Consider the following 25,582-nt stretch of genomic DNA (forward strand, 5'->3'; position numbering starts at 1 on the left):
CATTTCCTCTGGATATATACTCAAACGTGGGTCAGTTGGATCACACTAGATTTTTTATATTTCCACCAACAGTGTATTTTAATTCCCTTTCTCCATGTCCTTACTAGCATTTGCTATTTTATTTTTTCCTTTTTTTCTTTTTTTGGTGGTACTGGGGTTCCTGGAAACCCTTCTACCTCTGGGCTACACTCCAAGACATCTATTTTTTATATTTTTATTTGGAAACAGGGTCTCTTAAGTCAGCGAGGCTGGCTTCAAACCTGCGTTATCCTCCTGTCTCTGCCTCCCAAGCATGGGGATTACAAGCTTGCACCACCACACCCAGCTATTTTTTCATTTTTTTAAATTTTTTTTAACTTTTATTGGTACTTTATATTCATACATCATTTAGTATCCATTCTGACCGAAGTGAGATGATACCTCATTGTGGTTATGATATTTATTTTTCTGATGGCAAATGAAGTTGTACATTTTTAATGAAATTTGTGGCCATTTGATTTCTTTCCTTGAAAAGCGTTCTTTGTATCATTTGCCTAATTTAAGTTGGATTCTGTGTGGTTTGGGGTTCTTCATATGTTCTAAATATTAATAATTTATCAGATAAATAGTTGGCAAATACTTTTCTCATTATATTGGTTGCCTTTTTATTCTATTGTTTTCTTTATTGCTCTAAAGATTCATAATTTAATATATTATTATTTTTCTATTTATGCTTTTGTTGCCAATGATTTTGGAGTTTTATCCAAAAAAATCATTGCCTGCATCAGCATGTTGAAGTATACCTTCTAAGTTTTCTTCTAGTAACTTTGTACTTAATAATTTTATATTTTAGGCTTTTGATCCACTTGTGTTATTATTTAAATATGGTGAGATATGAGTCAAATTTCAGTATTCGGCATGTGAATATCAGATTTTCTTCATTTCTTAGCTTCTTTTTATTTTTATGACTTGAATGATATTTTAATATGTGATAAAATGGAATGAACTACTTTTCAATGATATTCTTGGTTACTTTTTGATTTGCAGATATCTTAGGTTTCCCCATAAAATATCTAGTGTGCATGATTTATGGAGAGTATGCTCACAGGAGAAATCTATACATACTCATAGGACAGGGAAGGAAACTAAGATAGGATATGTTTATATTTAAACTCAGCCTAATACCCAGAATTTCTTGAGCATAAATTATGCCATATAATTCTTTCTGCCCTGAGTTAAAGGGGATTGTCTTTGGTGTTATGTACCAGTCATTGACTATGGACTATCCCTGAGTGTGACAGAAGAGTGTGGGTGGAGCACATAATTTATTCTATGAGTTGTTTGAGAAAGGAGTACCCTCAATTAGGAGTACAGAGGAAATTTTTCTGCAAATTAATGTACCAGTATTTTTAAGTATATAGGAGTGGGATAGCAATAGCATGTACAATAACAAATATTTGGATTTATTGATGTATATTCTAAAACTTGATCTCAGTTACTTATTGTTATTATTATTATTTTGAAAGGAAATGTATGTATTCATATGATGATACAGACATAGGCATACAGCCAGCATCAGGGTTAAAGTCACCTTCACTCTCAGAAGCAGAAATAAAACAAGAATCCCTATCTTCATCACAGCATCCAGTTAAAATTCATCAACTGTTAAGTACCAGAAAAATAGCATCCAAGGAGATGGAGTCCCTTGAAAGAAAGGCATGTGAAATATGTACATTTTGTTATGTCATAAATTTTTTTCTTTTAAATTTTTTTATTGGTGCATTATATTTAAACAACATATTGGGGTAAAAAACGTGTGTGTACAAACATGTACTCATCGCTGATTTAACCCCTACCCAATTCCCACCCCATTCCCTCCCTGTCCCTCCCTCCCTTGCTTGGCTTAGTGATTGACTTCGATATGTTTAAGTACATTGTGTGTTTTAGAGATTTTCCTCTTCCCCTCTCCTTTCTCCTCCTTTAGGTTGTCTTGTTTGCTCCTCTATAGGTATTTTACAATAATGAATAATTTAGAAAAATGTGATTTTCTTCAGGTTATCAAAGGGCTTAAATCAAAACCATCTACTCTCCAAGAAAAAAATGATTGCAGCTTAATTTTGTCACCAAAGCAGATTCATCAAGTAATTGTTGGTAAGAATATGCAAACATCTACTAGTCTTTGTTGTTTTAATGATTTAATAAGATATCACTTTTACTTCATCAAATTCATCACAGTATGCAAATGTAATGAACATTTTGGAAAATTTACCGTTCTGCAACCACCATCACCCTTAAGCATCTATGCAGTTACCCCCTATTTCTACTCGAAACCCCAGGTAGCTATTAATCAAATTTCTATATATACAGATATGCTTGTCTAGAACATTTCATACAAATGGAATCATACAAACTGTGATTTCATATGTTGCTTCTTTCACTACACAGTGTTTTGGAGGCTCATCCACATGGTAGTACTTATCAAAATTCTGTTCCTTGTTATAGCTATATAGCATTCCATTTTATGGGTATGCTATATTTTTCATATTCAGTCAGCAATTTTTGGACTGAATTCTTTCCAGTTTGAATCTATTATGACCAATGATACTGTAAATATACACATAATTTTTTCATGTTTATATATATTAATTTATTTTGGTTAGATTCCTAAGAGTGGTATTGTTAGGTTGTATGGCAAGTTTTTATATATACTTTTTGAGAAACTTCTAAAATTTTTTCCAATGTGACAATACCACTAGTAATGTAGGAAGGTTACAATTTTTTTACATTCTCACCAGCACTATCTGATTAGAGTCATTTTAGTGGGCATGAAATGCTACCTCATTATAGATTTGATTTACATTTTTGTAATGACTTAGATGAATATATTTTCTTTTACCTACTTAGACTACTTAAATAAGTGTCTATTTAAACACATCTTCTTTTTCTTTCTTTTTTTTTTTTTTTTGGCAGTACTGGGGTTGGAAACCTTCTACCTCCGGGCTACACTCCCAGACCTATTTTATATTTTTTAAAATTTGGAAACAGGGTCTCTTAAGCCAGAGAGGCTGGCTTCAAACCTGCGAGATCCTCCTGTCTCCACCTCCCAAGTGCAGGGATTAGAAGCATGCACCACCACGCCTGGCTAAACACATATCTTCTTTTAAGAAATGTCTTATAAGTGGTTTTCCCAATTTTAATTTTAATATTTGCTTTCTTCTTTCTTTCTTTCTTTTTTTTTGTGGTGGTACTGGGGTTCCTGGAAGCCCTTCTACCTCCAGGATATACTCCCAGACCTATTTTATACTTTTTTATTTTTGGAAACAGGGTCTCTTAAGCCAGCTGGGCTGGCTTTGAACCAGACCAATCCTCCTGTTTCCGCCTCCCAAGTGCGGAGATTACAAGTGTGCGCCACCATGCCTGGCTGAATATTTGCCTCCTTATTATAGAATTATAAGAATTTTTGGATATTCTAAATAGAAGACTTTTCTCAGATATGTGTTATTCAAAAATTTTTACTATATCCATGGTTTAAGATGTATATTAAATTGAATTTACCATATATATATATATATATATATATATATATATATATATATATATGCTTTTTATGTCATTCCTAAGGAATCTTTGCATAATGTAATACAAGCTCACAAATATTTTCTTTATATCTAAATGTTTTAAATTTAGCTTTTAAAATTAGGACTATAATACTCTTTTCTTTGCGGTACTAGGGATGGAACCCAGAGACATTCGATCTCCCAGCTACATCCCCAGCCCTATTTTTTATTCTTTATTTTGAAACAAGGTCTCACTGAGTTGCAAAGGACCTCACTAAGTAGCTAAGGCTGGCCGTGAACCGTGATCCTCCTGTCTCAGCCTCACAAATGCTGGGATTACAAGTGTATGCCACCTTGCCTGGCTAGGACTACAAGACTCTTGGAATTAATGTTTCTTCATAATATTAGTTAAAGGCCTAACTTTATATTTTATGTGCATATGTAGTTGTCTCAACACAATTTTATAATGTGTTATTTCTCATCACTGGATTGTCCTGGCACCTTTGTCAAAAGTAATTAACCGTATATGTCAGGGTTTATTTTGGGATGCTCAGTTTCATTCTATTAAATATATATATGACAGTTCTACATGGTCTTGGATACTGTAGATGTACAGTTAGTACTGAAGTTGATGTAATTGCTTCATATTTATTATTCTTTTTCAAGATAACTTTAGGTATACTGGGAAAAAATAAAATCTTATTATGACCCACATTGTTCTTATTCCCAGATATTAATCTTCAATTTCTTACTTCTCTTTCTGTTTATTGCTACTTCTGACCAGTATTGAGACCTCTGGTCATGATGGTTTGCCTTCTTTAATTGTTTTTCATCAAGATAATTATTATTTTGATAAAATTCCATAAGTATCCAATTTTATGCCTTTGTTCCAATTAAAGACAGCTTCCTCCTACTGTTTTGATAGCACTTCCATACTACCGAACTGGGTATGGGCAGTAGGAGTATCCCAAGACTAAAATTCCACAAACCCTAACTGTTAACAATAAGGTTATATAAATATTTTTGAGTTAATTCTTCTCAACTTGTGTCCTTTTGACCAATTTACAGTCTTTAGATGGCTTTTTAAAATTTCGTCCTTTTAATAGTTCTGGGATTGAACCTATGATCTTGCACATACTAGGCAAGTGCTGTCCAATGCATCTAAAAATTTTTATCAAATTTTAGTATGATTTTTAGAAAAGATCTACATGATTTTCAGCAATTCTAGAATGCCTGCCTTTACTGACATTTAAAAATAATTTTGTATTCATATGAGTAAAATTACATATTTGAACTTTAATTTTATTAGATATTGTATTGATTTTGGTTTTGTTTTATACATGATTATACTGACAGAATACTCTCATCTAAACTGTGTTAAAATTTTATGTTATGTGCTATGGGTAGTCTAGATGTTTATTTGTAATGTAGATGATTGATGGGTTCTTAGCTCAGTTGTCTCTTAAAATGTTAAAATGTGTGTGTGTGTGTGTGTGTGTGTGTGTGTTTCAGGAACACTCTGTGTTCAGTAGAATAGGAAGGCTCTATAGTTAGGCCAAACTGTATTTGATCTGCAACTTATTATCTTTATGTCATTCGGGTTTACCTCTGTGAATTTTACTTTCTTCATTTGTAAAATGGGTAATGGCAGCATTACCTACTTCAGAGTGTGATTGTGGAAAATGAGTGGAATAATGCAGTCAGAGTTCTTAATTAAGTGTCTCAAATGCAGTGTTTAGGAAGTTTTTGTGGAAACTCTTCATCTGTAAAATGCGTATGTTATTATATAATATCTAATCTTAATCTTTTTATTTATTTCATTCTTTTGATTTGAATGACCACTAAGCACTAACACAGTTCTGGGACATAGAGATGCAGCAATGAAGGAAACAAACTGAGTCCCTGCTCTTATAGAGACTGAATTTGGGTAAGGTAGGAGGGAGATAGCAAACCGAACTTCATATAATACATCAGTATACATGGTACAAAAAAACATAAAACAGGATATTATTGTCAGTGTCCTCACTGCTATGACCAAAACATATGACATGCACAATTTAGAAGAATAAGGATTTATTTTTTCACAGTTCTTGAAGTCTCAGAGGTCATGGCCTCCCATGGAATATTTCAGAAAATTATGGTGGGAAAAAGAGGATGAGTGCTTATTGTCCATAGAAAGGGGGAAGAGAGAGAAGGGGAAACTGCAGCATCTCACCAAGAAGAACACTGTCCACAGCTATAGTCCTTTGGACCCTTCCCTGGCAACTAAGCCCCACCTCAGAATATGCCTGCCTGATTTGGGGGATATTTTATTTTATTTTATTTTCATTATTTTATTTTATTTTATTTTATTTTATTTTATTTTATTTTATTTTATTTTGTACTGGAGATTGAACCCTGGAACTTTATACCTTCACCTCTGAGCTACATCCCCAGCCCTATATTATTTTTTATTTTGAAACAGGATCTTACTATGTTGCTAAGGCTGGCAACTGGTTGTGTATGCTGTTCAGTTCAAGACAAACTTTATTTACAGTGTGTCTATTTTGTATCAGGCATAAAATATATGCTGGGCCTTATAGTTTAAAGAATTTCCCCTTAACTTTTGGTGGTAAATATTCTGTGCTTTCTATATTAGTTACTGACTGAACAGATACGCAGATCTATAAGAATGTAAAAGAAACAAAGTTAGGACACTGTTCATTAACTATTCTACAGCTTCTCCACCAACTTTACTTCTTTCTTCTTTGCTGTCCTACACATTTTAATAATGACTCTCTGTGGATAGGAACTCTGAATTTACATTGTCAGCAATGTATTAAGTGGAGCAATATTGTATGAAGAATGGTGAAATAAAGAATATAACCGAGTACAACCCAAAGCTTAAGAGTAGTGAATGTTTACTTTTTATTGTGTTTATTTTATAGGTGCATACATGCATCAACACTACTGAAATTTTGTACGTTAAATATACCATATTTATGTAAACTATGACAGAATTAAGCTATTAAAGGCAGGTTAAGACTCATGATAATTCAAATTATTATTAAAAAAAACCTTTGGTAGTTAAAGGGGAACTTAAGTAAAAAGTCATGGGAAAATTACTAATTTCTGTAAATTATGGATAAATAAAATAATTGTATTAGTTGTTGGAGTATTGCAAATTAGTATGCTGAGGTGAGTTATTTTTTACTTATTATTTTGTCATGTAATTTTATATAGTTAGAATATTTTCATTTTTAATTTTAGCCAATAATTTCCAAAAAACATGTAGATAAAAGGTTAAATGATTTCTGTATTAAATACTTTTTGTGATTTTTATATAACTTTATTGATCAAAATACATCTTGAACATCAAAGGAATGAACACATTTGTCAATATTAAATGTGATAACTAACTTTTCATTATTTCAGGGCCTTCTGTCCTTAACTTTGGTAATATTTCTGTAAACTCTACAAATACCCATTTGCTGCATGTTATTAATATGCTACCGATACATATATTGATCCAGTTAGATATCGATTTGGAAGAACTTCAGAAAACCAAGCAATTTTCATATGTAATGACACCTACATCTAGTACTTATATTTCAATGATATTTGAATCTCCTGCAATTGGAAAATTTTGGAAGTAAGGTTTATTTTTTCATTTGTTTGGTATGATCATTTGTTGAATAGGTATTTATTAACCCACATAATTGTGATATATATTTGGTTCCAAAATATAGAAATTGTACATGTATCAAGTTGTATCATGATGATAAATATAATTTTTTCATAATTATTTTGAATAGAGCACAATGAATATTAATTGTATATGTTAACATATAGGACAAGCATTTTATATGTTACTGAATTACATAATCACATTAGCTACTATTGGTTAAATTAGGCTGCTTTTGCTATATTTTACAGATCTTTCACCTTTACAGTGAACAATATACCTGGAGGACATATCTTAGTGATGGCAAATGTCCTACCAGTAAAACTTGAGCTATCTACTCATGAGTTAACATTGAGACCACAAGGCTTCTTCGTGAAAACATGCTTTCGGCGAACAGTTAGGTTGTATAATCGTCAGAATCGTTCAGCTCAGTTTGAATGGAAACCAGTAGATAGAGGAAAAGGGATAGCATTTTCCATTCGTCCAGCTAAAGGTAATAGCTTATTGTGTTTGTTTGATGTAGACATTTATCTATTTATCCTAGTATTCAAGCTTGAATTATTTGAGTGTGTACTCTGCTTGTGCTAAAAGCATGGAAGCAAACTCGCTCTATTAAAATACTCACCAAGGGTATTTATTTTTACATATATGAATATTATTTAAAAATATGGATTCCAGCTGGGAGTGGTGGCTCACCCTTGTAATCTCAGTACTTAGGAAACTGAGACAGGAGGATCTGGTTTGTGGCCAGCCTTAGCTATTTTGTGAGGCCCTCTGCAACTTAATGAGACCCTGTTTCAGAATTAAAATAATAAAAAAATAGGGCCGAGGGTAGAATACCCCTGGGTTCTATCCCTAGTAACACACACACACACACACACACACACACACACACACACACACACACAGAATTCTGCATTAAGCTTTTCCAGAGAAACATAACCAATAAGAAATCAGAAAAAAAAAAAGAAATAGAGATAGGGATGAAGAGGGAAAGAGAGGGAGGCAGGGAGGGAGAGAGATCAAGAAGGAGAGAGAGATAAAAAGAGACAGACAGACACATCTTACAGAACTGACTCTGGCTCAAAAAGTTGTGTGGGCTGGCAAGTATGAAGTTTGCAGGACAGGGTGGTCAACTGGAGATCCAGGGAAGAGTTAATGGCACAGTCTTTAGTTAAAAGACATTCTAGATAAGCCAAGTGTGGTGGTGCATGCTTGTAACTCCAACATTCGGGAAGCTGAGACCAGAGGATTGTGGTTCGCAGACAGCCTCAGCTACTAAGCAAGGCCCATCTCAACTGTGACCCTATTTCAGAATTAGAAAGAATAAAACAATAGGTGTAGGGGGATGTTGGTCAGAGGTAGAATGCCCCTTGGTTTCATCCCCAGTACTGAAATAAATAAATAAATAAATAAATAAATAAACATTCTAGAATTCTAGATAAAGAATTAATTTTTCCTCAAGAATTTCTAATTGTTAAGGTTTTCAACTTTTTGGGTGAGAGTCCCTGACATTATGAAAGATAAGCTGCATGGTAATTAGTTTGCTTGTGATAATTATACAATACACACGTGAATCAAATCACCACTTGATACACCATGAATATATGCCATCTTGGTCAATTAAATATTTTTTTTAAATCTACAGCTTTAAATATTAATCATACTTCAAGAACACCCTCAACAACATCATGACTTGTATTAGATAAAATAACTGACCTGCATAGTGGGGCGAAGTTTACAAATTAATCATTATAGATATTTATGGACAGTGTAATTTTTGTTTAGTTTTAGTATAATAATGATAAGATATTATTACAAGTGACTTGTATTTTTCTAGTCTGTGAATACTTTTAGAAAGATTAACAAATTATAGTCAATATTTAATACAAGTAATAAAATGCCATTAATTTAAATAAAAATAAAACTGTCTATAAGAATACTAGTTAATAAAAAAAATCTCAGATTTGATATTTTTGATGTTCCCCTGTATTGGTTAATCATCCTCTTAGTCATTTTGTGCCATTCTCTGGATTTTATCATTTTACTTAATATGCTTGTTATAGAATTGACTAATTTGTAAACTGTGACTTAACTTTTAGCCTGTCAAATTCAGCAAACATCATTATGATATGTTGTGACTACCCTGTGAAAATACAAGCTATCCATTTAAGGAAATAAAATGGCAAGTTAAAATTGAATGATCAATTTGGTATCTTCATTTTTATGTGAATATTATGCCTTTCTAGCTAGATGGAACTATCTGAATATTTTTATCTGTAATTCCTCTTGTAATCAGTCTAGTCTTTAATGAATGGACTGTAAAATAAATTTTGAATTGAGGTAGACCTTATTTCAATGCTAATCTTAGCTTCTCACTAGTTATTTTATCCTGAGCAAAGTATTTCTTGAATATGTTTTCTCATCTGTAAAATAGACACTGTGGCCTATGAAAATAAAATATATTAAAAATATCTATAATGCCCAGGAGAGAATGGGGAAAATAACTGGATATCTATGTGATTATGAGAAATTTCTAATTATGTAGGGAATTTTTTGAAAATGTCCTGAAAGTAACCACAGACTGTCATTCATCTTGTCATTTATCTTCACTATTAATACCATGCTTATTTTCCTCATTCTTTTCTTCTTTCCTATTTTCTTCCCTCTTATCTCCCTTGTAGTCTTTATTTCTAATGTTGGAGTAGTCATTTTTCGATATTTAAGTATAGAATACTTAAAATCATAGAAAAGTCTTGTTTTGTAGAAATCTTACTTAGTTTCTTTGTGAATACTAGTTCTTTTCAAATCAGAATTTTTAAATATTTCTAAAGAACTTATCACACAAAGAGTGTTATAAAAACAATAAATTTTAAATTAAATTTACTGAATTTTAATGTGCATGTATAGTTGGAGATACTGATAAATATAAGAAGTAAAAGAATAGAGTTGGTGATTATAGTATAGCTGTCCAAGATTTTTATTAACCTGAAATAAGGTAGGCAAATTCCAGATGATCATTTGTGATTTATCTGAAGTATATTTTCACCAATATTTCTTAGGTTCATTTAACCAATCTTTTTAAAAATTATAATACTTATAGTAGTGCAGTTGTAATAAAATCATCAGAGAAGACCAAATTTCTACACATTTCAGAGATTCTAGATAAAAACATTTTCAGTTTGTTCAAATATGTATAAAACAGTAGCAGTTATCAGTATTTCAACTATCAATTTTCACCAACCACCTGATATTGTCTAAAAAATAGTGCATTAATACTTTCCCTTTTATTTCTCCAACCTGACTAGTGCTGAATGGGTGGGGAATGCCCTTGTAGCAGTAGGAATACAATTATGACACATAATGTATACAGAATAGAAGTAGAATTATAATTATATAACCTGGACATCAGTTGTATTTTTCATGATCTTTAGAACTCTTTTTTTTTTTTTTTTTTTGCGGGTCTGGGGATGGAACCCAGGGGCATTTGACCTCTGAGTCACCCCCCAGCCCTATTTTTTTTATTCTTTTATTTGAAACTGGGTCTCACTAAGTTGCCGAGGGCCTCACTAAGTAGCCGAGGCTGTCCATGAACCACGATCCTCCTGTCTCAGCCTCCCGGATACTGGGATTACAAGTGTGCACCACCACACTCGGCTTTAGAACTCTTTAGATTTTGTTACTTTATTTTCTTTGGGTTGCCAATGGCTACTGTTACTTTATTTTCTTTGGGTTGCCAATGGCTACTCTTATATTTTTAACCAGACAATCACCAAAGTATAAAATTACAAAGATATTTCATCTGAATCAAAATGTTTATATGAATAAGGACAATAATATGTGTTCCTCCTTTATTTTAAAAATAAAAATGATACAGTATTCAAAGCTATTTTGTATAGCATTGAAGAAAGTATGTATTACTAGTATCATATACATTTTTCAGTTTGTTGTTTTCTTCAAAATGATCATATAGAAATTACTCGATTTAATATTGTTTTTTCATTCTATGAATAGAAAATGACTTTTACCAAGGTTATTTTTCTTATACTATATTGATTTTACATTCTCAATAATAAATTTAATCATATGCCTTTCTGCCTTTCTGTAAACTAACATGAATAATTCTAAATTGAAATTTATATCATTTTTCCTCTTAAATTTTTTTCCCTCAAGACATGATATATTGTGTATTTGTGTTTAAATGATGTGTATTGGAAGGGAAAAAAGGTAGCAGTGAAGTGGTGTTTTCTGAGGTAGAATTTACTTCTAATTTGATTTTTCTATAAGCATTCTTCATGCATCTGCTTTGTTTCCGTTTTTGTCTTTGCCCTAATTAAAGGACATAGTCAATTCTTGAGAATGTCTTCAATTAGTTCAATCTCCTTATCTTTCTCAGTTCTTATAGTCTTTGACCATATGTAATACCTGCCCAACCAGTGCCCAACTTTCTCAGACCAGCCTTCTCATATTTTTCAAACACTGACACATTTTATCATGTATTTTGTCTATTAAAATTGGGAAATAAGGTGTGGGTTTTAAATTCCAAACAAGTACTGTAAAATTATGTTCATTTGATAATATCTCACTTAACACTTACCAACCATTTCAGTTGAATGAAATTATTAAAATGTAATAATTTATCATATAATACAAGTAAATTTTAGGTTAGCTCTTTTTTATATATTTGTGTGTGTTTGTGTGTGCGTGTGTATGTATGTGTTGCTGGAAAATTTAACCTAGGAGTTTTCTACCTCTTGGCTACACTCTCAGCCCTTTTTTTTAAAATTTTGAAACAGGATCCTGTCTTAGTTTCACTGATACTGGTATTATATGTGTGTACCACTGTGCTAGGCTGGCCAGTTCTTCGTTTGATTATTAATAAAAATTAATATAATAAAAATGTGATGATTATCTCCTTTTATTTCTAATTTTTTTGTAGGCACTGTTGAAGCATATTCAACTCTGGAATGTGAAGTAGTATGGCAGCCATATTTTGGTTCTCCAGAAAGAGGAGAATTTAATCTTCATGTCTCTGAAGGAAACACATTAACACTGAAATGTGCTGCACATGTAATTATATTCCTTAAACATGATTCTTATTTTAAAGTATATAAATTGGTGGGTTATGGGTTATGCATACATATTTCTGTATAGTTGAATATATATGTATAGTATATATTGTATAAAAATTGACTTTTTATCAAATATTTTTTTAAATTTTTATTGGTGCATTGTAGTCATACATTATAATGGGATAAAAGACCTGTGGAGATATACCTGCACACATCACCCAGTTAGCCCTTACCTGATCCCCACCCTATTTCCTCCACACCCCTTCTTCCCATGCTTGGATTTGTGATTGACTTTCATATGTTTGTTTAAGTACATCATGTGCTTTAGAGAGTTTCCCTTTTCCCCCCTCCCATCCCCTCAGTTAGGTCACCTTATTTGCTCCTCTATAGGATCTCCTTCTTCATCTAGAGTTCCTCTTGTTACCCATTTCTCCCTAGCTTTTGCATATTAGGGAAATAATCCAATTTCTTCTTTTTTATGACTGACTAATCTCACTTAGCATAATGTCCTCCAGTTCCATTCATTTCCCTGTAAATGATGTGTGTTTTTATTTATGGTTGAGTAAATTACATTGTGTATATATTCCACAGTTTTGTAATCCATTCATCTGTTGATGGACATCTTGGTCGGTTCCATAGTTTGGCAATGGTAAATTGCGCAGCTATGAACATAGATATACATGATTAGTCTGGTACTTTGGTTTTCATTCTTTTCGGCAGATACCCAGAAGTGGTATGGCTGGATTATATGGTAAATTCGTTCCCATTCTTCTGAGAATCCTCCATACTGTTTTCCAGAGTGCTTGCACTAATTTAAACTTCCACCAACAATGTTTTAGAGTTCCCACTTCTCCACATCCTCGCCAGCATTTGTTGTTTGTGTTTTGAATGATTGCCATTGTACTTGGAGTTAGGTGAAATCTCAGGGTAGTTTTGATTTGTATCTCTCTGATTGCCAATTATGTTGAGCATTTTTTCATGCATTTATTGGCCATTTGAGTTTCTTCTTTCATGAAGTATCTGTTTAGTTCACTTGTCCATTTTTTATTGGATTATTTATTTTCTTAGTGTTGAGTTTCTTGAGTTCTCTGTATATTCTAGATATTAGTCCTCTATCAGATGAGTAGGTGAGAAAGTTTTTATCTGTGCCTATGTGTTGCAGTGTTGGATCTATGTCCTCTTCAAGGAGCCTCAAGGTCTTTGGTCTAATTTCCAAGTCTTTGATCTATCTTGAATTGACTTTTGTGCAGGGTGAGAAAGTGGGATTTATTTCCATTTTTCTGCATATGGTTAACCAGCTTTGCCAGCACCATTTGTTGAACAGACTATCTTCTAGTGTATGTTTTTGACCCTTTTGTCAAAAATAAATTGGCTGTAAGTGTGTGGATTTGTTTCTGAGTCCTCTTTTCTGCACATTTTAGATAACCTATTTTCTTTCTCTTGAGAATATCACAAAATATGATAAAAATGTATGTAAAAATGACTTTGAAGCTAAAAAAATGAGTTACAACATAGGATGAAAGCATAGTTTTATCACATCTCTCCTAAGTTTTTCCTCTTTCCCCTTTAGGAGTGCTAACTTTACTTTTGATTCATATGAAGAGTTTTCTCAGCTGTGAGAACAATGCTAGATTAATATATAGAAATGATATACATCTCTGAAACTATAATTATGTATAGTGTGTGGAGCTAATGAATGTTTTAACTTACACAAAATACTTAGTTTCCTTAAATTGAGCTTTTAATTTTTCTTTCTTTCTTTCTTTCTTTCTTTCTTTCTTTCTTTCTTTCTTTCTTTTTTTCTTTGCGAGTCTGGGGATGGAACCCAGGGATATTCAACCTCCTAGCTACACCCCCTGCCCTTTTTTTTATTCTTTATTTTGAAACTGGGTCTCACTGAGTTGCAGAAGGCCTCACTAAGTAGCTGAGGCTGTCCAGGATCTGCGATCCTCCCGTCTCAGACTTCCGAATGCTGGGATTACAAGCGTGAGGCACTACACCCGGCTTAAATTTAGCTTTTTCATCAGTGAAATGTGATAGTACTTTCCATCTACACATTTAATGGTTATATACTGAGCCTGTATTATATACTAGGCCCCATGCAGACACTGTGTTTTTAAAGATGGATAATAGAGACATAATCTACATTCCCACTAGATATTTTCTGGACTGGTAGTCTACAGTGAAAAAGAGAGCAAATAATTACTTATTATTTGTCTGGTTAATTTCGGACATTTAAAAATCTTACTGTTACTACTACCACCATCATTATCACCACCAAAATACCTATATATTTTTAATAAAATATTGAAATACCTAAATTCTAAGTGTCTAATTATTAGTAGTATTATACAAATACCTACATAGAATCTTTCCTATGGGATTATTTTTCTACCCTAACTAGATTAGTACAGATTTATTTTAAGTTTAGAAATCATTGTGAAATATCCTCTAGAAGAATGGGAATGAATCTACCATATCACCCAACAATACCACTTCTGGCTATCTACCCCAAAATTGAAACCAGACTACCATACTAACACATGCATATCTATGTTTATAGCAGCACAATTCACAGTAGCCAAACTATGGAACCAGCTGAGACAACTGTCAACAGATGAATGGATTACAAAATTGTGGGAAGGTGGGGAGGGTGAAGGAGAGGGGGCAAGATGGGGAAGGGTTCACAGAGTGCTTTGCACAGGTATGCCTCTATCATTCTAAACTTCATCATGATTTATGATTGCAATGCAACAATGAAAAAATCTTAAAAGATGAGGGAAAATTAGTGATAAAAAATACACAAGACAGGGCTTTGAGAGGTTGATGAATGTTCTTTTAGACCTAGGTGATGACTTATCTTCACTTGTGGATAACTTATCAAGCTGCACACTTTTGTGAATATTTCTTTATTTTATGCTTCAATAAAAATTATGTTTGAAAATAAAAATATGCAAATAAATATATATAGTTAAGTACTTTTTAATTAAAATTAATATACAATAATCTGATTTGGGAGTTATTTTGAATGTTGGAACATATTTGATAAGTAATATTAGAAGATTAGCATTTTCATCCAGTAATTATATCTTTGGTAAATATATATTTATAATTAAAACACTTTTGTGACCAATTCAGTTAGTTATTTACTATTATTTTAATTATATATATTTTTTCTTTTTCTCCCCTTATAACTAGCTTGGTCACACCAAGGTTGTATTTTTGGAGCCAAGGATACTGTTCAGTAATAGTCCTCAAGGTTTAACAACTTGGAGGAAAGCAATTCTTCATAATGTAGGGCAAAACCATGCTTATTTCAAGGTATTTTAGAATTCTGGTCATTTTTTAATTGGATTAGAATATATCAATATTTGGTGCATGAATACTATGAAATAAATGCTTTATTTCTCATAATGGACTTAAATTATTTTAGGTGTATTAGAATATTTTGAACATAATTTATCTGGTTTATCCTTTTAAATTCCCATAAAATCATTTTATTACTCCATTTCATACTTAGAAAATCCCTTTCTTGATATAGAGAGCAGTGGCATAAGCCTGTAATCCCACTACTTGAGAGGCTGAGGCAGACAGCTTGCACCTTCTATGACAGCCTCATCAAGTTAGGGAGACTCTCAACAAGCTAGGGAGACCCTCTTTCAAAACAAAACATAACATAAGTCCTAATATGTGCCTTGGAATTAAAATGCCCTTGGGTTAAATTCCCAGTACCAAATATTAATTAATTAATTAGGTTAAATTAGATCAACTCACTTTCTTTTACTCTAACCTCTTCTTTTTATCTGTAATTTGTTTTTATTGGGAAACAATGTTTTTAAATGTTTTAAATATATATTATCAATAATGCTATATCCAGTATTTAGATATGTGATTTTCCTTTTCACTTAATTTTCACTGTTTAATCAGGACTGTTATAAAAGCAACTGGGACCTATTGGAAGTGACTTTGAAGATAAATGCATAATTGTCACTGATTTTTTAAATGGAGGGAGGCCAAAATTGGTGATAGAATTGTCTTTCTTTTACTGAAGATATAGTAAGACACCCCCAATTGGTTATATTATAGATTAGCATTTAAGATCTTTCATTCAAACATACATTGGCCTGAATTTTTCTAACCAAATCAATTTTCTGCCCAAAATAAGCAAAGAAACAGACCCTTTTCTAATCTTTCACTTAAGAATTAGTTCTTACCTACATAGTTAGTTTGTCCACATATTCCCAAAAACATTTTGACCAACTTTCTTTTAAATTATGCTGAAATTAGGATTATAAATATGTTTAAATTGACTTCTAACATCACAACATAATGCCTTCTAACTCTTTTGAAGATCAAAATATTGTCTTAGACATTAAGCTTTCTATCAAGGAGATAATAAATAAGAAATTACTTCAGCATCCTGCCTTTCCACAAACTTGCTTTCAGTTTTTAGGACCAGGAAAAGACAAATAGTTGTATCTATAATGTTTTTATGGTCTTTAATAATTATATTTTATTGTTTTAATTTTTGCAGACTTAAAAGCATTCTATGTAATAAACTTCATTCTTTTCAACTGAAAGGCAGTACTACCTTTAAAGGTCCTTTTTTGCTGATGATGGTTACAATTTTTGGTTATAATTCAAACTACTTATGTGTCTGATATGTTCAAATGATATTGCAAAATCTCTTCAGGTCCTATGCCAATCATATTTTATGTGTTAGTATGTATGCTTTCCTGTGCAAGTTTTATAGGAGAAATTTTAAGGGATAATGTAGCATTTCTGTTATTTTTAATTACAGATTTGTGACCAGAGTATTTTGCCTACCATTAAAATTATTCCATCACAAGGAGTTATTCCATATGGAGGAATAACTGTTCTTAATATCTCCTGTACACCCACGGTGGCAGAAAAATTTGATACAAGAGCAAAGGTATATCTACACATATTTGAATTTGTACCTTTTGTATATCTTTGTGGGTTTATTTGGGTCTTTGTAATAGGTATACCACTAAAATTTACATATTTATTCTTAGAAATTTTACTTTAATTATTTCCTCTGTTGAAAATAGATTTTGAAGTTTTGACACTAAGGGTCATTTTTTAAAAATTCTTACTATTTTTCTAGGAATTGAGTTAGCTCTAAGATATGTACTTTTGAGAGATTTACAAATAAGCAGCCTTATATAAATAATATAAGCTTATCTAGCAGAGCTCCTAGGATATTGCACAAAATATTTCTGATGAAGTTTAGTAATGGAGATTTCTGTTAGGTTGAAATGGATACCTTATATAAACACAGGTCACTTTTACATGAAATTGTAATGATATTTAGCATTTCTGAGGTTTTTTGGGTTTTTTTGTTTGTTTCTTTGTTTTTTTGGGTGGTACTGGGGTTCCTGGAAGCCCTTCTACCTCCGGGCTACACTCCCAGACCTATTTTCACATTTTTTATTTGGAAACAGGGTCTCCTAAGCCAGCACGCGAGGCTGGCTTCGAACCTGCGCGATCCTCCTGTCTCTGCCTCCCAAGCGCGGGGATTACAGGCGTGCGCCACCACGCCTGGCAGCATTTCTGAGTTTTGACAAACACTAGTCATCGAGAAAATGATAACTTTTTCATGGCATTATTAGCTCAGGAAAAAACAATCAGTTATTGAATGCTAATTCTAAATAGTTTTGATAACTATAAGAATTATATGCAAATCTATATGTTAGCACATATTTTAAAGAATACATGAAATATTTCACTACTTTATTTCTGAGGAATTATGTGAATGAAAGATATCTTAATTTCAGCCACATTTCTAATTATTCTTTAAATAGAAAAATAAAACTTTCAGACTAGTGGCATAAAATTTTATTCAATAATAAATTTTAAGGAATATATTGCTTTTAATCTGCATCCAATGATCAATTATATACATTTACTAACATTAAAGATTATATATATACTCTTATCAAGTGAAAATGAATATTTAAAATATATCCTTTATTTTTCATCACTCACATTACCATAGCAATTAATAGTTAAGTAATATATAGCTTAATATAGTGAACACTAATTGTCTTATGGTAAAATAACCCAATAGTGGCATCTCATTTTTATATATAAATTTGTTTTGAAATACATTTGTTATTTATTGTTTTATATGACCTATTATTTTTTTAGTATTTTGACAAAATATTCTTTGAAAAATAAGTGGATTTTCTAAAATTAATTTCCATTGAATTTTATTTTTAATATTTATTTATTTATTTATTTATTTATTTATTTGTTTATTTTTTATGGTACTGTGGGTGGAACCCAGGGTCTTTCTACCTCTGGTATATACTCCCAGACCTATTTTATACTTTATTTGGAAACAGGGTCTCACTAAGTTGTTGAGAGCCTCACTAAATAACTGAGGCTGGCTTCAAACCTGTGTGATCCTCCTGTATCAGTCTCCCAAGAGCAAAGATTACAAGTGTACGCCACCACGCCTGGCCTCTATTGAATTTTTAAAAATATTTTTATATATATTTTAATATCATATAATGAAATTCTTTATTCATCTATTTAGCATTCACATTATACACCAATGTCAGTTATAGATGCTAAGGACACAAAGTCAAACAAGATAATCAGAGTCCTTGATCTTGAAGATTTTACAATCTGGGGGATACACCAAATTTTATTAAAATATAGAAAAATAAGTACTGTAATGGAGAAATGCACCCGGTTAAGATTCAAAACCCAGGTTTAAAGTATTAGGTGTGGCTTCTGGGGGATGATAAATCTAAATGCCACCTGAACTTAAGAATCAGACAGATTAAAATGATTGTAATGGGATGGACTAGTAGAAAGGTAAAAATGTTTAAGGAACTACAAACAGTATTTGTTCAGGTTTATGAAGAAAGTAGCAAGGTATGTATGACAAACTTGAAGTTTAGCATGACTACATTTATAGACTGCATGGATGATACAAGAGAAAAACATACTCCAAGCCTTGTATAAATTTTAGGTCATACAGGGCCTGTCAACAACATTAAGGAATGCAGTATTCATCTTAAGAGCTAGGACTTTTAACCATTATGAGTTCACAATAATATTTGCATTTTCAGTAACAAAATTAGCTATGGAGCAGTAAACTAGAATCAAATAGAGTGCAGAGTTATAAAATTTTACAAGCAAGGAAAACTGGCATTTTCTTCCAGAAAGTCAGATTCTAGAAAAATTCTGGTCTAATTTAGAGAATGAATGCTTAGGGTTTGGTGATTAAAAAGGTTTACACATAAGTGACAGGGCTGAATCAATGGTGAGATGAATGTTGGCAACATTCATGGTGAAAACGTTTAAAAGATGAGTAGCAGATTTTAAAGAAAAATGCTAGTTTGAGTTTTAGCCATCTTTTGGATCTTCTGATGTCTAATACAAAGGGAGCCACATATACACTACATATACTCTACATATTACTCTGAAAGCCAAAGATCAATCTTAGATATGACAGAATTTTTTCTAATGTTCCTGTGAGGACACACATGAATATAAGTGGATCAAATATATTATTAAGTGAGAATTTAGAATAAAAAACTTTTTTGTGGGTCTGGGGATAGAACCCAGGGACATTCGACCTCCGAGCTACACCCCCTGCCCTATTTTTGATTCTTTATTTTGAAACAGGGTCTCACTGAGTTGTAAAGGGCCTCACTCAGTAGCCAAGGCTGTCCGCGAACCGAGAACCTCTGGTCTCAGACTCCCGAATGCTGGGATTACAAACGTGCACCACCAAGCCCGGCAGAATAATAAACTTTGAAAGAAGTTGAATACAGGGAAAAATAGAGATAAGAAAAGTGGGTCTGCTGAGGGGATAATCTGAAATCATAAGTGTAAAATTTTCTGTTACATGTGACATTCCAAAACAATTGGCTTTGAAAATCAGTGAGAAAGCAGAAAATGACTGTGGAAAATATATAAATGAGTGAATGTATGGTTTTAGAGGCTGTGTTTTTATGAGGAGTGATATTGTACAGGGTATATCTTGAATTTCTGGTGATGAGAATGTCAGTGGACAAATAGGAAGGTTGTTGGAAAAATTAAGGCAGCAGGAATTTTCAATGAATAAATGACAGGGAAATGAAATAAAAGTAAGCCATAGATATTGAGACATATATAAAGTCAAACAATAAAGAACATGCCAATTTTTTTATTGGTGCACTGTATTCATGCATCATAGTGGATACAAACTTTTGTAGACATACAAGCACACATTGCCCAGTCAGCCCCCACCCGATCCCCACCCCATTCTCTCCCCATCCATCCTTCCCATTCTTGGCTTAGTGGTTAACATCTAGTATAGCAATTTATCCAAAATTAAAAATAATTTCACATAACAGTTTCATTTGTCTGATACCAAGCTTTTGATGACTTAAAGATAACATTTCAATATTTCTTTTTGCTTTCTTTCTTACCAGAGAATATTTTTTTCTATTTTTTTAGGTGAAACTATTATATATTTATATATTTATTTTTCAGAAAAAAAATCTATCCTAATATGGAATATGAACTCTAGATACCCACAACGATCTTGAAAAAGAACAAAGCTAGAAGATATATATTTTCTGATTTCAAACCATATAAAGCTACAATAATTGAAACAGTGTAGTACTATTCTAAAGGCAGATATATAAACCATTGGAGTTAAATACAAGCCTAGAGCTAAATTCTTCCCTATATTGTCAAGTTATTTTTGACAAGGTTTCCACGAACATTTGGTGGTAGAAATAATAATCTTTTAACTAAATATTGTTGAAAAATAATACTTACATGAAAAAGAATAAAATTGGACCCTTACCTAATCCCATATACAAGTATTAACTCAAAATAGATAAAAGACCTAAATATAAATCTTAAGACTATAAACTTTTAGAAGAAAATCTGGGTCATAAAACCTCACAACATTGAAATTGGCAGTGATTTCTTGGATATGATTTCAATGGCACAGGCAACAGAAGAGTATACAAACTCCATAAAAAATAAAAAAAAAAATATTGTATATCCAAAGACAATGTAAACAGAGTTAAAAGTTACTAATAAAATTGGATAAAATATTTCCAAATGCTATATCTGAAGGTATATTAATATTCCAACTAGAAATCCTAAAAATTAACAACAATAAAGGCAAACAATACAATTTAGAGATAGGTAAAAGACTAACATAAATAATGAATCTCCACAGATAACCAATCTTAGTTGTCTGTTGGATGGAAAATCTTATTTCTCTGGTTCTGGTGTGTGTTACCTATTTCTTCTTTGTAGTTAATCTCTTTGAGTATTTTCTCTAGCGCTGGTTTTGAAGACATAAATTCCTTCAGTTTCTGTTTGTCATGGAAGCTTCTTATTTTTCCATCTAATTTGATAGAAAGTTTTGCGGGGTAGGAAATTTTTGGCTGGAAGTTGTTTTCTTTCAGAGTTTGGAATATGTTACTCCAGCCCTTCTGGCTCTCATGACTTGGTTTGGGAAGTCTGGAGTGATTCTAATTGGTTTGCCTCTGAATGTCACTTGGCCCTTTGTTTTTGTTGCCTTTAAGATTCTCTGCTTGGCTTCCACATTGGTCATTTTGACAATTATGTGGCATGGTGATCCTCTTCTTCGATCCTGTCTAAAGGGAGTTCTATAAGTTTCCTGGACCTGTGTATCAACCTCTTGCTCTATGTTTGGAAAATTTTCTGCTATTACTTCCTTGAAGAGACTGTTGGTCCCTTTGGTTTCACTTTCTTTTCCCTCCTCTAATCCAATTATTCTTAGGTTAGCTCTCTTAAAATGGGCTCATATTTCTTCAATGTCATATTCCTGCTGTCGGATATTTTTTTTCTAGATTAGAAACTATGTGTTCATTTTTGGAATGATCATCTTCTAAGAGTGAGATTCTATTCTCCATGTGGTCTAATCGGTTGTTTGTGCTTTGAATTGAGGCCTTTACTTCATTAATTGCATCCTTTATCTCTTTTTGGCTCTCTCTGAGTTCTTTTCGAAGCACCTCTATTATTTCTACAGTTATTTTCCTGATTTGATCTTCTAGAAATCTCTGAATTTCTGTTTTATCGGGTTCTGATGTTGTGGGGTTGTGGGCATTCATTGCTCCAAGGTTATTTCTCTTTCCCATGATTTCAGGAGTTTGTGCCTTCTCTGGGTTCTTCCCTTGGGTCACTATGACTTCACTTAAGGTGCTCTGGATCTTGAGTCTGTGGTATCTCTGACCCTACTACTCCTTTACTGGGTTGTATCACAGAGTCTCCGACCCAGGGAGTCGATAGAGGCTGCTTTAGACTATGGGGGGTGCCAGGTTGCACGTTCTCCTATGCTGTGATATCTCTGCCACCACCCCTCCCCCACTGGGTCAAGTCCCAGGGAGTACAGTACTGGGATTTCTCCTCTGTGGCCCGCAATTTGACTCACTGTTCTTGAGTACGCAGATATAGCTGTACTGGACTCGGTGAATTCGCTGCTGCTGCCGCTGGTGGCAATATGGCACCGCTGCTACGCCCTCGGCCGTGAGGCTGGCGTATTTCTTCTTGGTTTTGAGTTCCACTCTGAGTCCCTGCAGCGTGTGCTGAGTGTGGCCACTGGGAGCTTTAGATGCTCCCTGCGCTGAAAGATCCCGCCTGGCTGTTCCACAGCGGCTCACCTCGGCTTGCTGTAGTTGTCCGGTGAATTCACCGCTGCCGCCGGCAGTATGGCGCTGCTGCCGCGTCCTCGGGCATGAGGCCGGTGTATCTCCTCTGTGGCTCTGAGCTCTGTTCTCAGTCCGCTTTCTCTCTGGAGCCTGGTGATTTTTTTGTTTCTCGGGTGATGGTGTTTTCTGGCTATGAAAGGCGCTGATTTTGTGGTAATGGAGATTGGTTGTTAGAGGGGCTCTTAAGCCCCGCTTTTCTCGGTCGCCATCTTCCTGGAAGTCCCTCAGAACATGCCAATTTGTACTTTATTTTGAATCATTATATAATTCTTTTTATGACTTTAACAAAATATATATTATATAATCTTTAAATAAAATGTAAAAATATTACAAATATAGCAATTTAACAATACTGTCTAGTTAGCATACATACTTCTCAAACAATTTTGAAACATGATATTTTGTGATTTCTTCACCTATAAATAATGTCATTGATTCTGTAGAAGTGTGAAATACATTCACCTTGATTTCTTAGATATAAGAAATATTTAGATTTGATTATAGTCCTTGACTCTTTTCTGCCGTTATGCAGGAAGACCTTTCATGGAATGCTGTCATTGTGCTTCAGATTTTGCTTAACTAATTATATGTTCAGATAAATTGAAGCTCTTATATTGTAGTAACTATATAACTAAATTCTTAATTCACTGTAATTAATGTTTTTGGAGGTAATTGACTATTAAGGCTGACATTGTTTTTAGTTTAGCTGCTGTATCCAAGCTTTATAACCTCAAGATAGAGACAAAATTTTGAATCAGTTTTCCTCTTCTTTGAAATTAGGGATATGAACAGAAGTTTTGTCAGGATATTGAGCATTTTAGAAGGGAAACAATAAATTTAGCACTTTACTTTGCTCATATAGCAGGTTTGAACTGCTATCATTATTATGGTTGTGGCTATTAGTATCCTTCTATGGAAAGAAGTATATTGCAGTAGCCTCCCTTGATTATTTTGAATAATCTATTTAAATAAATTAAAAAGTGTTAGAGATAGTTGCAATAAGTTCAATTTAATGGGTAGAAGTCTACATTCAAATTCATCAGCCCTTAGTTGATCTCATGTCTGGTAGTTTTTAATGGTTGAACAGGATTATCAATTCCTTAAAACAAGAAGTGTGATGACAAATGCAGGAATATATTTTGCACATTTATAGTTACTATTATTTAGATAATAATCTGTTATGTGAATGCCATGTAATTTTAGCACTGTATAACTATATTTTAATGCAGTTCCAACAAATTTTATTATATTTCTCCTAATTAAGGTTGCTATTCACCAGGCAAATACCATAGACCTCAGGATTGGTGGATCTATTGAGATTGCTGATGTTGAAATAAAGCCAGTGAGTATATTACCTGTTTTTTGGTCAATTTATGAGCATAGTGATTTTATTTGTTATATGTCCAAGTAATTCTATTTAAGTTTAAAATGATTTTACTATGTATATATAAGATATACTAAATATAAATATAATTGATAATATAAATATAAAATTGATATACTAATATGAAAGTGACATAACAGAATATTGAATGAATTTTAATAATTTACCACTGAACATATCAACATTGTCAATCTGATTAAACTAATTTGTAATATTCATCATGGTCCTATTTATTTATCTATTTACTTACTTACTTACTTACTTATTGTAATGGGGATTGAACCTAGAGGCATTCTACCTCTGAGTTACACTCCCAGAATAATTTTTAAAATTTTGTTTGGGTATAGAGTCTCACTAAGTTTCTGAGTGCCTCATTAAATTTTTGAGACTGGCTTTAAACCTGTAATCCTTTTATTTTGTCTCCTGAGTACTGGTATTACAGGTATGTGCTATCTTGCCTGGCTAGGATCCTATCTATCATAACAGATAATCATTGCCTATAATGATACCACATATGTATAGCTATCTTAAACATTCATTAATTTGCTTGTGTTTTAGCTTTACAAAAAGATGTAACATTTGTGGCCTTTGGATAGTTACTATTAATTGAAAATTATATTACCAAATTTCATCTAAATTGTGTGTAACTATTATTCATTGTCACTATTAGAGTTCTTTGTGTGAATAGACCAAATATATATATATATATATATATATATATATGATCCTGTCTAGCCAATAAGGTGTTTCTATTTGTTTTTAACACAACCACTGTTACTTTGACTGTTTATGTGTTATGGAGTAAGTTACACAAGAGCTTCTCTAAAAGTGGAGTTCCCGAGACATGGTTTGTGCACAAGATAATTTCTATAATTTCTTGTGTTTCAACATGATAAAGATGGAGATGGGGGAGGAAAAACTATTTTTGTAGAGGATAGTTTTGCAGTTTTTTATCAGTAAACATAAAAACATAATTTTGAATATGTAATTTTTGTAAACCATTAATCTTATTTCTAATTATCATTTCTTTTTAAATTTTAGAATATATTCAATTTCAGTGGCACCTATGTTGGTGCTACCCAGGTTATTCCATTTGTTATAAAAAACAAAGGCATAACAAATGCCACAGTGGAGTTTAATCTAAAAGACTTTCCAGATTTTTCCATGGATTTTAAGGACAATTCAGGTATACATTTATTCAGTAATGATAT

The 25,582-nt window shown here is 32.6% G+C and overlaps 1 protein-coding gene across 1 annotated transcript in view; it reads left to right on the plus strand.

The window, feature by feature from the left end:
* The window catches only part of CFAP47 (cilia and flagella associated protein 47), a gene marked incomplete at both ends in the record, with an annotated part of 367,798 nt that overhangs the window by 35,008 nt on the left and 307,208 nt on the right, over positions 1-25,582 (plus strand). The window contains 9 exons of the mRNA XM_080718845.1: positions 1,506-1,695; positions 2,034-2,130; positions 6,951-7,167; positions 7,452-7,693; positions 12,140-12,270; positions 15,471-15,593; positions 17,074-17,205; positions 24,252-24,329; positions 25,413-25,557. Of these exons, the coding sequence (XP_080574971.1) occupies positions 1,506-1,695; positions 2,034-2,130; positions 6,951-7,167; positions 7,452-7,693; positions 12,140-12,270; positions 15,471-15,593; positions 17,074-17,205; positions 24,252-24,329; positions 25,413-25,557 (1,355 nt within the window). The remainder of the gene's footprint in view (positions 1-1,505; positions 1,696-2,033; positions 2,131-6,950; positions 7,168-7,451; positions 7,694-12,139; positions 12,271-15,470; positions 15,594-17,073; positions 17,206-24,251; positions 24,330-25,412; positions 25,558-25,582) is intronic.

Source organism: Muscardinus avellanarius (genome assembly GCF_963383645.1).
Source record: "Muscardinus avellanarius genome assembly, chromosome: X".
Taxonomy (NCBI): Eukaryota; Metazoa; Chordata; class Mammalia; order Rodentia; family Gliridae; genus Muscardinus; species Muscardinus avellanarius.